We start from the raw sequence: 14,272 nt of genomic DNA on the forward strand, positions 1-14,272 counted from the left end.
CCTAGTGTTACGATTTTACCACCTCCGCCTCATTTTGAGCCAGGAAAAACCCTGGTGTTTAATATGTGGCATTGAGTAATTAATATTTTTAAAGGGTGTTGTGTGTGCACTTATTTTGTGACAGATTCCAGATGTTTTTTGAAACAAGCAAATTGCAGGTATATCTGAAAAATATGAGTGCCACACTGAAGAGAAATATCCACATAACCCAGACACCTTTAAAATGTATTTGCTTTATTTTTGTATATTATTTAACTTTTAAATGGATACAGAATACAAAAGTTTAAAACAAAATCACAAAACTTTGGCAAAACTTTTTTTTATTAAAGTGTCATCTTGAGGGAAGAAAATGAACTTCAGCAGCTTCAGTAAGGTAACCTTCACAGGTTTCTAAAGATCTAAAGGGACTTTCTTACTAACAGTCTCATTTGTTGGGCATCACTTTAAAATAATTTAAAATCTGTTTCTTTAAAAGCATGTGTACAAGATGAGAACTTTACACCTTGGGTAATTTTTGGATTTCCACTTGAATTTTTCCTACCTAAATTTAAAGTAAATAATTTGTAAAAAATTAAGCTCAAATATGTGATATGTAGCTAGAACACCAGCACCTCGATGTCCTTTTTTTCCACCCATGGTCGCAATCAGTGACTGGATGGACTACCGTGAGGGGTGGAGGTCAGCTCCATCTTTAAAATATAGATGAAGAATTGGCGTTGTAGGGCTCACAATCTGTAACGTGTTCATAGTTTATTTTAAAATACGATTTGAATCGACAAGACACTTGTTTTCTGTGTTGGATTATTTATATGTATATGTATTATATGTATATGATCCATTTCTTATATGTGTGTGTATATATATATATATATATATATATATATATATATATATATATATATATATATATATATATATATATATTATATATATATATATATATATACACACACACACACACACATATATATATATATATATATGAATACTTAAGATGTAAAAGCCTCTAAGTGCCATCTGGAATTTTCTTTTAGTTTGATTATTTTTATCAAGCTTGTATGTTTATGTTCAGTTATTTCACTTTAATGGCAATGAAAAGGACCTATTAATTGTCATTAAAGTGAAATTACTGAACCTATAATACAAGTTTGATAAAAATGCTCATTTTAGAAGAATCCTTTTCTTTTACGTCTTAAGTCTTCATACATGAATGAATGTGTGTGTGTATTGTATCTGACCTCAGTGTGTTACCCTATTGTTCACTGTGTGTGTGTGTGTGTGTGTATATATATACACACACACACACACACACTGTGATATTGCCATCCATGAATGAATCGACAGAGATAAACACACGCATATTATTGATTCATTCATGTTTATTCATTGATGGCACTATCACAAGCAAATAAATTACTTTTTCCTTACCAAAAATCAACCTCTGCCATTGTTCACAGGTTTGTGTGTGTGCGAGCAACTGACCGACGACTCTGAATTGTGAGCACGAACGACGTAAAAACGCAGACGAAAGCGGAAAGAAGAACTAAAAATGTTATGTTGGTGCAGTCAGTGGAACGGGCTCTTTAAATTTTCGCGCTGATGTGACCGCGCATGTTACGTGACAATACCAACATGGCGCATGTAGTACGTCCGGACTCCATTCATACTACCCGTATTCATACTATATAGAACGTACTTTTTTAACGGTCGCGAAGTACGTTCTAATTTAAATGTAGTACCTACTCACAAAGTATGCGATTTCGGACGCAGCCATGGACAACTTTGTAGTTCGCAATGTCTATTTGCACGCTGTTGTTGTTTCGTTCAAACATTATGGACCATGGCAAGCAGACTTTGGATAAAAAAAGGAGAACTAAACCGAGAATCAATATCAGCGCGGTGTTTTCGAGATGCCGAGAGCTCCCATAGACAGTATCTAAACGAGAGCTCCACGTCCGAGACTTCGACCGCTCCTAAATGTACTTTATTAAACAGGTGAGCACATTTACATAAAACTAATCAATGTTTTATAGTTCAACAGTGATAAAATGTCAGAATATGATCTGTATGTTATTCTAATGTTGATCTAGCTTACTGCTAGTCTCATACAGACAGACTAACACATACATTTCAACACATTCAAATGCAGTTTATTGTGATAGTGTAATGTTAGACCAGGTGAAACAGCGCTGCGTTACCTCACAAGTTTAATTTGTCTAATAAACTGACCTGTGAGTAGTAATTCTGCGTGAAGTTCGGTAGAATGAAATGTCCATATTCCTTTTATATCCGTGGGACTCGCGTCGCGTGTGGAGCTGATAGCTGTCTCTTAGCAACCCCGTAAACATTATTAGATCGGTCGGCTTGACGTTGACGACAAGATCCATAATTCTTAGCAAATGTTGCGTCATCAATCTACGCCTTTGTTATTGTAAATAGGTTAGCGACCCCTAGTGGCGAAAAATGCCATACTGTACGTTTAAGTGAAATTACTGAACTTAAATATACGAGCTTGATAAAAATGCTCATTTTAGAAGAAAATTTCAGATGGCACTTAGAGGCTTTTGCATCTGAAGTCTTCACTTATTCTGCATGACCATATTATACATCCCCAATACCTAAACTTAAAGGGGTGGTTGATTGCTATTTCACTTTTTTCATTTTAAATACTGTGTAATGTTGCTGTTGGTGCATGAACAGTATCTGCAAAGTTGCTGCGCTGAAAGTTCAACGTAAGCGGAGATATTGTCTTTTAAAAATCAGGAAGTTTAATGCCTACAAAAACGACTCGAATGGGACTACAACGAGATACTTCCCGGGTTTTATACGTAACTAACCCATACATTTACATCAACCCTCCCTCCGGAACATGTTCTGCTGTCGAAGAGGAGGAGTTATAGTGGAGAGCTGTAGCTGTCAGGTCTTCTGTGTTCAGGCTTCCTACAGGCGCTGTAGTTCGTCAACAATGGTTAAAATTTATGTTTGATTATGTTCCTGACAATTACAATCGTTAGCTCTCTGTGCTGCGCATTTTACGGAAGACAGCTTCCAGAATCTACACGAGTTCAATGCCGGATTCAACAAGAAACTATTACTACAACATGAAGCAGTTCCAGCTTTAATACCAGAAGCAACAGTTGTTGGGCCACAACCTGCAAGTAAGATTTAATCATTTTAAATGTATTTGCCTGTATAATTTAAGACGTAATGTTTTAGTTTTATCAAGGATGTAAACAAATGCCAGCGCTGGCTTTAGCCACTTAGTATATGACAAACGCGTACAAACATTTTGGACCCGAATTTGTAATATGTACAAATTTTGTAAACGTATTTTCCATGTATACTTTATGACGTAATTTTTTTATTTGATCAAGAACGCAAACCAATGCCAAAGCTGTTTGGTTATAGTAGCTAGTTAGTTCGATGCTATTTTGTGTGTATAAGACAAACGTGTACAAACTTCAAAAAATTATCGCAACAGCAAACTTCAGCTGCTGGAATCACATGTACACCTAAAGAAAACGACAAACTGAGTAAACTAAGTTTTGTGAATAGTTAAACGGTTGTTCATTCTATCAATAAAACAATATCTTTAAAAAACGGTATTACTCAGTCATGTATTCAGTTTTAAATGTTTAATCAGGGGGAAACCGTATCTCAAAAGCTAACAAACAGCAGTAGCATTTTCAAGTAACAGCGTATGGAAATTCTTTGAGAGAATAATAATAAAATAAAAAAATTTACCATTCAGAAACGTTTAGTAAGAGCCGTGTTTGCGGAGGTTCTGCTTGACTCTCTTCATCACCGCTCTCTGGGTCTGATTCTGGCTCAAACTGATGAGGCAATATTTACACCATTATTTACTGTAGCCCGTAAAGGTAATGGGCGTGAAGATTCCGGACGCAGTTTAGCCAATTACTACACACCGGCCGAACTAACCAATCTGAGCCCATTGCCTCTTTCTGAGGGGGTGTTTTCATAGAATCAGGAAGTCAACCGGTCGTTCAAATGACAGAGGAGGAAGCGGCTTACAATAAAGGTGAAATTTTGGAAAAATAAGGCGTTTTTTAACAAACGAAACACGAAGACATGTTATATTGCAGCCCATAAACACAATCAAGCAAAGAAAAAAGGCAGTAAACCACCCCTTTAACAACTACAACACCTACCTTACTAACTAGCAGTAATTAAGAGTTTATTGAGGCAAAAGTCATAGTTAATAGTTAGTTAATAGTGAGAATTGGACCCTAAAGTAAAGTGTGACCTGTTTGGTTACCAAACATTGCTCAAAATATCTTCTTTTGTGTTATACAGAAGAAAGTAAGTCAGGGAGCGACATGAAGACAGAATTTTTTTTGGATAAACTATCCTTTTATGAAAAAAAAAAAAATGTTTTCATTGTGGCTAAAGTAGTGGATCCATAATATAACAATTTTATTTTGAGATTGCACCCACTAGATGATTTTTGTTAGATGAAAAAATGTACATCGACTAAATGTTCATGACTTTTCCATTGATTTTTCAAAAGCCTGGAAAAAAAAAAAAAAAAAAAAATCACACTTTTGAAATGCCCTGATATTTCGAGGATCACAGAAACCCTGTAGCACTCGATTACAATGTAATAACTTTTTCAACCACCATTTTCTACTCAGATGACAAACCCAAGCCTGCACATAAAGGGGAAAATAATAATAATAATCAATAATATCAATCCAGTTGACCAAATGATCCAATCAAATCCAAAGTTTTTTCCTGCTAATATTCTGTTTAACTTGGTAATATGTCAGATTACAGCTGTTCAATGCTGTTCGCCAATTACATTTCATGTTTTCTTTAAACTATGTCATTTTTCTAAACACTGTTTTCTGTTATGTTTATGTTATGCTGAACTTTTTTTGCTGTTTCAATCAGTTTTATTCTGAAGGTTGTAATACTTTGTGTATGTGTTTTATTTCAAGCTGGACATATCTTGCATGCTTCTGCATGATTTATATATGACAGTCAAAGCAATAAATCCCTCCTAATCCAAACGTTAGTAGTGCTGCAGAATTGCGGAAGGAAAGCAATAGTCATCACATTTGTCTGTACTTGACTTGGCAACAGACAAATGACACTGATAGTTAGTCACTGCTCACAGCGATTGCAGCACACTGTACACTTCACAGGCCTGAATGTGCAAGATACAGAACTTTATTTTCTTACAGCCCGTCTACATCAGCATGAGTTACTGCTCCAGAACTCCTGACTTCCTCCTAGATCATGTGAGGCAACCACAAAGCAAAGATATTGAATACTCACCTCGCCTGTGACCACATATTTGCCATCAGGAGAGAAGGAGAGTGTAGTGATGGTCTTCCTGTGAAATGAGAGAGTGGAAGGAAGTATTTAAGGCAATGTTGAAGGACATGTATCCTGCTAGTTCAGAGTTGCCTCTCTGTCTGTTCACATATTGCTTATCGCAATAATTATTATGTCTGAGCAACTCAACCAGCCTGACACTACAACATTTGCTCAACCATGAGCAAAGAGTTTGGGACAGGACTATTTGTTTGGTCAACCAATGACAGATGTGTGTTCATTATTTTAAAGTCACCATGAAATCAAAATGGACAATTGTAATTTTTATGGAATATTGCAGTATTTATTATAAATTATTTATCAATGCACCTCATTATATATTTTTTTAAATACATACTCTCAAAATCTCAAATTCTATGATGACGTGTTTACTGGCACGAGGGCGGGGCAACCTGTCACTCACATGACATCACAGCAATAGCAAACCACAACCATCCAATCAATTCCCCATGGACAAAATCAAGTCCTTACCTAATTTTATTTTTTTTTGTTAGAGAAGCTGTTTCACTTGGATATAAGTCACAATAGGAAAAGAAAAGACTATTGAAACTTCCATTTCACGCAGGCTTCCAACAGAACGCATTTTTCCATTCCACTGCGCTACTTTTCCATTGTTTTTGTTTTTCAATGTAAACATTTGCTAGATGGACGTCTTTAACCATTGCGCTTATGTCTTTTGAAGCGTTTCGCACGACACACTGTTCTAAAAATGCAACGCTTAAGTTAAAAGAAGTTAAACTTTTAAAAAAGCCATTTCTAAACCTGCATTTTGCTGTTTTTGCTGTTCTGTGTGAAACGGCCCTTAAAATATAAAAGTGCTTAAATAGACATCGCTGGAATGAATGTACTAGCACACTAGTGGAGCTAATGAGCCAAAGAAGGTGACATTTATCCATGTTGTGCTTGGTTAGAAAAGTATGAAAGTCTCACCTGGAGCTATTGAGGATATGATGTTGTTTGGTTTTCTTAGGGTTCAGTAGCACCACCACACACCTATAAAACGACAAAAAGAAAGGGTCAAATGGTCATTAAATTACACTTTCCAATCCAAAACAACAAAACATTAAACATTTTACTATGGTGACTGACATTCACTCCAAAGTCTTACTCGGTGACAACCTTTGGGTTAGCAGCCCAGATCTTTGACCACTAAGCCACAAGCACAAAATTTCACACCCTAGTGTTTTCTACAACCTAAATTCAGAACGAGAAAAAAAAAACTGAATGAGTGCACAAATCAGACTAATTTAAACATGATTATATCTGATTTTATGATCCAAAATTAAATGTAATCATAGCATCACATCTGTCTAACTTATCAGTCATGGCTGCATTTCCCGAAAGCATCATTGGCCAACTATGGTTCTGTCGTTATCAGTATAGATCAATGAGTTGGTGTTTCCTGAAACTATAGTTCCAACGAACATTGGTAAACAGCCTCGCAAAGTTGTGTGGTTGAAACGTTGGAACATGGTCCTATCAGCAGTTACCATGATAATACCATGGTATTCTTTGAAGTACCTTGGAGTTCTATGTATTATGATTTATGTTTCTGGTAAACATTCCGTAGGAGTATGATATCAAAGTACCATGGTATTACCATCTGATATGTAAGAATACTATGGTACTTTTGTGTTTACTTATTGGGTTTTGTGTTGTATTGGTTTTGAGCTTTTCCTCCGTGTCTTTCTTCTCCCAAATACAGGAACGATCCTTTTTAAGAATGAAAAACAAACAAGCCTTTTGGAAACTTTTAAATGGAAGTACAGTAGAGTTGGTCCTATAAAGACTGTCCGAGACAATGTCAGGTGGGGGAAATGACCTGCTGTATTGCAGACAGAAAAGGAAGGCATTGAGACAAACAGAAGACAGAGGAAATTCGTCATTCACCACTGCAGAATCCTGGGGAACAGAAACACTTTTATAAAGTCTAGTCATTTGCAGATCTGTAGTACACTCAGACAAATCTTCCCACAAAAAAAAATAAAATAAATAAATAAATAAATAAAATGCTGAAGTCCCGTATACTAAAGGTAAAACGCTGATACAGAGACAATAAGTGCTTAAACCAGTTTTCAGAAAAACAAAACCACCCTGCCATGCATTTCCTCAACCACCCAAATGACGTTTCAACCTCCTTCAGACACATATATTGCAATATTATAATTAAACATTACATTTTATATAATTTATAATTTAATATAATTTATATATAGCATAAACAAATAAATAATTATATATACATTTATTAAATCTACATATTTTATCATTTATACATAATTAAAGTATAATTAAAATATAGTACAGGAGATATCCTCAATCACACACCTATATTCTGCTTTGTTTCTTACCCACTTTCATTATTTTAAATGTACTAACTTTGTTGGCATCATCAATTTCAGATATATTCTACGCTAAACGTCACACACAAAAATACAGCTGACAGTTTCACATGTTTCTCGGGAAGTGGGGGATTCTTAGACCGAAAAAACTAATGTGCAAAGCGGACCAGGTTTAACACAGATATTCAAACGTCTGCTGCGGTGAAACTACATCTTCAGAGTAAAGGTCTCTTCCACTGGCTGAGGTCCAGCTCTATAGGTTGATTTTAAACACACACACACTCTCTCACACACACACACACAAAGAGAGATCCAAGTGCACTACAGTCTTTCTTCTGATGTCAGTAGCAGAGAGGAGAGAGACAAAGCCACACAAGCACTCAGTCTCCCCCGACCACAAGAAGAGCCGCGTTTGGAATCCGTCAAGTCAAAGCCTCCCTGTCGTCCCGCTCCGTGCTTTACGAGCACGTCTAAGAAGAGAGGGACATAACAGATGAGCTCATGCTTCAGTAGCACATTACTCATGTCTCCATAAACCACTGATGCCAGAGACAGGCAAACGGACCTTCACTGTTGGCAAGTAATACCATTAATGGATCTCCTACACTATATATAAGCCACACTGCTTATGGGATTGAATGGGCTCGGATCAATGACTGTGCAAGCCTGTTGTAAGAGCGTCTGCGGCTCATCCCATTACAAAGATAAGCTGATATGAATCAGTGCACAGTCAGCAAATATTCCTGACCTTGTATTTACACGTGTCTACCCACCATTCACTCGAACCACTCTCAGACATTTCATTGACCTCAATATTGGCAAAAGTTTTTCAGAACAGTCGATTGGCTGTTTCTGCACAGGTTTTATCAAACCTGCAGGCCAGGGAAACATAACTGTGCTTACAAGTTGTTTCAAAGTGCACTTCAGAGGAAGAACTACAGAAGCTGAGGTTTGTTACGACACTGAATCCTTAAAACAATATTAATATATTTTGTTCACAGTTCATTAACTAATGTTAACAGACAAAACATTTGATTCAAAGATGTAAATGTTGAAATGAACATTGACTAAGATTAATAAATGCTGTAAAAGCATTGTTTATTGAGAGTTAATGTATTTAACCAATGTTAACAAATGAAACCTCAACGTAAAGTGTTACCCAATGAACAACATTTATAAATTAACATTAACTTATAACTACTGTAAAAATTGTTGTTTATTGTAACATCATCCTAGCTAATTCAATTTAAACAAATTGAAGTGTTTTGCAAAGTGTAATCGGGATATCTTAAAACAGTATATTCTGCTTTGTTTGAGTTTTGTTTATACAGTCTTTGGACGGATGGAAATTCTGAACCATTAGTTTGCGGCATGCTGATAAATTATTTTGATTTACAGAGGTCAATTTTATATTTAGCTTCCTTAAATGTCACATAAATAAGCCAACAGCACAACTTCTTCCAAAATACTTTTTTTTTTCAATAGGGCAAGAAGTTTTTTCTCAACACTTGTCTTGGAAAGCAATAAGGTTACAATAAGTCGAGCCAGCAAATGAACCTTAAAGGAGAACTCCGGTCAATTTTAACATTGAGCTCATTTTTTTGTACATTTGGAGTGCTGTCAATACAGAGAACAACGACAAAAATCGGTGTTGCCTACACCCAGTTATTCTATTTTTAAAATTTGCACCCTGTTGACTTCAATGGGGCAAGTACTAAACCTGCTTTTAGCCTCTTAACATCCTTGATGTGTCATTACAAGTGCACAGCCAATGTGAGTGATTCCTTCAGAGTGAACACGAGTGAATCTGACTGCAGTAGATGTGAAAGATATGTATAAAAATGATGTTATTTAAGCCAGCGCAAATACCTCTGTATTGACAGCACTCCAAATGTACAAAAAAATGAGCTCAATGTTAAAATTGACCGGAGTTCTCCTTTAACAAGAGAACATCGACTTTAATCAGCTAACACACCACCAAGGCATTGAATTGTCTCTTGAAAAGTCTTGAGACATGATTCTGTTTTCAAAAATAAACCACAAAAGCACCAAAAGCACAGCCTGTTTTTACAGATATCAGAAGGGAAACTCTAAAAATAATTCAGTGCTTATGTTATGAGATGATATAGGATAAACCTCATTGTCTGAGCTGGTATAAATGAAAGCTTTTATTAAATCTCAGTGTATTTAGTATTATTTATATACTATTTTAGTATTTTTTTTGTTTTTAAGTAATTGTATGTACTTTTGTCATTTTTATAAATTTTATTAAAATATTTTTTACAATTTTTTCATTTCAGTTTTAGTTGTAATTATTGTAATATTTTTTTTTTAAGTTTTTCACCTAATATTTATATTTTATTTTAACTTTATTTCAGCTTTATTACAACTATAAAATACCAGAAAACAATTTGTTTTCGTTAACTAAAACACTAATCCATGTGTTCACTCATTCAGCTAAAACTGGTTATCTCTACTTCAACCAGAAATCAATCACAAGATCTTTAAAAGGACTCACATTTTACTCGATGAGTATCTAGATAAAATGTCACCACCAGAATCAACAACAACTGAAACAAAAACTATTTTTGTGTGTCCATATTTTTATTATGAGAGATGCAAGATCCCACTGGTACACATTTTCACACAGACTCATCTCATCACAGAAAATCATAGTAGTGTTGAACCAGGACAATAATGCCATTTCTCTCTGGTGAAATGAGGACAGAATGCCCAAACTCTCAGCTATCTACACAAGTGTGACTAAAGATTCAATGCACAGAGCCAATGAGAGGATTCATGTTACTCTATAAACACACACACAACATGTTCAGTCTCACCACATTATTAACAGTAGATCATCACTGCAGTTTAGCTAAACATACATTTCTATGAAAAACTGAAGTTTTCCACACAATGTAAATGTCATTGTATTTTTTATTTTATTTTCATTTTAAACATACACACTTGACAAAGTTTAAATGAACCGTAATAAGATTCTGTAAGAAACATGCAAGCAAGCAATCCTCGTGTCTCTTGCGTGTGCATGTATTGGGACACTTGGAAGGGCCCACGTGCCATCGTGTGCTCCATGCAGCCCGGAAAAAGCTGATCCAGCTCATTATCTCACCTAGCAGGGAATCAGATAAGCCAAGTCGAGTGTAGAAGCGCACGAATCGAACAAATGACTGCTGATGTTAGGCCACCAAAACCCTCTATAATGAAGTTCTCCATATCATACTCCACAAAAGAGTAACATTACATTTTGGTAGCAGCTTGTTAATCTAAAAAGTGGACCAATGCGATGGACCAAATGCAATCCAAACTACAAATGGATATCCAAAATAATTAGACAATATTCAAACTCAAAGCTTGCTGTCAAGTACTTTAAAACTGCAATAGAGCAACAACTCATAGAATAGATTTTTACATGTTTTTGAAGACATAAGTGGTGCTTTATTTGGCAAAGCTCACAAACACAATGTTTGGGTATTGAAGTGGTTGCTAGGGTGTTGCTATACGGTTTTCAAGATGTTCTGTGTGTTTTTTAGTGTGTTGCTAGGCTGTTGCTAGAGTGTTTTGGGTCGTTGCTAGGGTGTTGCTTACTTTGGTCCAAGTTCCAATTTCTATGATATTCTGGGGCCATATTCACATCTTAAGATAGATTCTAAGAAGGATGTTCCAAAGTGAAATTCTTAAAACATTCTTAAAGTATAAAATTAAATACTTTAGTGTTATATGATTGTATGGTGTTCTTGTCGAACTCATGCACATCACTAGTAATATTAATTTTCATTCTATGTAGCTATATTTTTATGCTGTAATCCTTCATATTTTAAGCAACTCAATACATTCATTAAACATTTTATCTGAGGTTTTAAGACAAGTTGAAAATTATCCTAGTTTAAAAGGTTATTTATGATGATTTTTAAGATTTTTTTTTCCCCAGGAATTTAAATTCTTAATTTTGTCTTTGAAACAATCTTAAGAAAAAAAAGATTTTAAAAGATTTTTAGAGATTCTGAAGTTTTTTGGAATACAAATTGTTCTTAACCTCTTGACTTAGAATATAAGAAGAAAATAAGAGTTAAGAAGAATTTTATACTTCATAAAAACTGGCCCTTTGTCTCTAGATATGAAATAATTTCCACCCATTTTGTTGGGCAAAAATCGTCTAATCATTTAGAAAAGTAATAGAATAAAAAAACATAAGATGAGACAAGTTACAGTACATGAAGTTTAATGCTTAAGGTTAGAAATTTGAATGAACTCCTAATCATAAAGAAGAGGAAGCATTAACTATCATTCCAGTTAAAAGACAGGTTCAACAGGTTCTCATGTGCTGATTGAATATTTGACTCAGCATTACTATTAACAGCATCAAGTCTGATTTAAAAAGAGATTGTCCACTCATTCTAGAAAAAAATCTTCAAACAAAGTCAAAGCTGTTGTATGGCAAAGGCTAAAGATAACTAGATCCTAAACAGCTTGTGTTATGGTCTCTCAGGTTTCACAACTGTTCTGTATGTAGACAGTTTATTGTGTGTCTCTCTCTCTCTCTCTCTCTGTGTGTGTGTGTGTGTGTGTGTGTGTGTGTGTGTGTGTGTGTGTGTGTGAGAGAGAGAGACGAGAGTTCAAGACGAGGCAGATCAAATGTTGAGGCCAGTAAATAAGGACAGTTGTAGTCCTGCTCCATCTGGCGAGTGGGATAAAACAGAGACAGGTGGTGAGGCTCACACGCAACATCACTCCCCATCATAATCAAAGACTTCCAGGAGTATTGCTTTCCAAGCCCGAGTCCAGCCGTAAGTCTGGCTATTAGCAGGTCCTCCCCATTGATCCAGGCCTGTTCGCTCCTCAGCTCCAGACAGATGGTGACCAGGACGCTCTAATCCTGTGCGTCTGTGCCCAGCAGTCAGCACGTTTTCAGATGGCAGAGGATTATGCACTGAAGGGACGACCTGGTGCTGCGCTGTGCTCAGGCAACCTTCCTATTATCTGTCCTGTGCCACTATTGTCCCCAATGGAATTGCAACATTATGTATGTATGCATGTATGTATGTATGTATATATATATATATGTATATACACATACATACATAATATATATACACATACATACATAATATATATATAGGCCTATATATTTATTTCTATGTGTGTGTGTGTGTGTGTGTGTGTGTGTGTGTGTGTGTGTGTGTGTGTGTGTGTGTGTGTGTGTGTGTGTGTGTGTGTGTGTGTGTGTGTGTGTGTGTGTGTGTGTGTGTGTGTGTGTGTGTATGTATGTGTGTATATATATATATATATATATATATATATATATATATATATATATATATATATATATATATATATATATATATATATATATATATATATATATATATATATATATATATATATATATATATATATATATATATATATATATATCTATAGAGTACCGGTTAAAAGTTTGGAAACAAACATTACTATTTTTTTATGTTTTTGTGTTTCAAATGTTTCAAAAATACAGAAAAAAAACCTATAATATTGTGAAATATTATTAAAATAATGGTTTTCTATTTTAATATACTTTAAAATATTATTTATTGTGATGCAAAGCTGAATTTTAAGCATCATTAATCCTTCAGAAATCCTTCTATTATACTCAGTTATTTTCACTGTTCAAAACAGTTGTGCATGTTTAATATCTTTTTTTTTTGAGTCTGTGATACTTTTTTCAGGGTTCACTGATGAATGAAAAATTAAAAAGAACAACATTTATTCAAAATAGTAAAGATTTATATTGTTAGAAAATATTTCTTTTTTATCAATTTAACACGTCCTTGCAGAATAAAAGTATTGATTTCAATATATATATTTAAATGTTCCTTTAAGTTTGCTATGGTAGCCTTTTACATCAGATATAGCTTTTTTATGTCCAGTTTAATTCACAACTCATGAAGATAAGTGTTGGTAAAAAAAATATCACCTTAGGGTCACAGATGGCAACATTTCTTCATTAAAGTGACCATGATCACTAACAACCTTGTGGAAGAGACCATCAGTAAAGCGATCATTCAACTGCTTACTTTTGTATAGCGTGGCCCTGCAAATAGCGTTCCCTTTCCGCAGTGACCTTCAAGGGAGTTAAACTGACGGCTAGAGAGAGAATGCATTGACTTTGTGTGTTTTGCATGTGATGCTTGTATTTGTATGCAAATATATGATCTCTAATGACTTACAGCAGTATGGCAAAGACATCAAAATTCAGTTCGACTGGATTCAGTTCTCATTCACTTACACTTTCACAAGTAGCCAAAAGCGTGTTTGATTTTCAATTATTGTCCACAAAGGCTTTTTTCAAGTACATGACAGCAGACTCAGAGTAAAACTGATACTTTTAATCTATCCTAACATGATCTCCAGCACGAGTGGCTTCTACTTGTTTTGTATTCCCGGGGGTGTCTTTAGATTGCGGCTCTCCTCTCAGAGTGTGAGATGTCATTAGAGAGTGTGTGTGGAGCCGGAGAGCCTCACGAGCGCTGAATACTGCAATGCAGCAGAGAGAACGACCACACACACCAGAG

At 35.2% G+C, this 14,272-nt stretch overlaps 1 protein-coding gene across 1 annotated transcript in view; it reads right to left on the minus strand.

Annotated features, from left to right (window-relative positions):
- The window catches only part of mapkbp1 (mitogen-activated protein kinase binding protein 1), a 59,929-nt gene that overhangs the window by 34,120 nt on the left and 11,537 nt on the right, over positions 1-14,272 (minus strand). The window contains exons 3-4 of the mRNA XM_081347181.1: positions 6,289-6,351; positions 5,299-5,356 (exon numbers count right to left, since the gene is read on the minus strand). Of these exons, the coding sequence (XP_081203307.1) occupies positions 5,299-5,356; positions 6,289-6,351 (121 nt within the window). The remainder of the gene's footprint in view (positions 1-5,298; positions 5,357-6,288; positions 6,352-14,272) is intronic.

The sequence above is a fragment of the Scardinius erythrophthalmus genome, assembly GCF_964197995.2.
Source record: "Scardinius erythrophthalmus genome assembly, chromosome: 19".
Lineage (NCBI taxonomy): Eukaryota > Metazoa > Chordata > Actinopteri > Cypriniformes > Leuciscidae > Scardinius > Scardinius erythrophthalmus.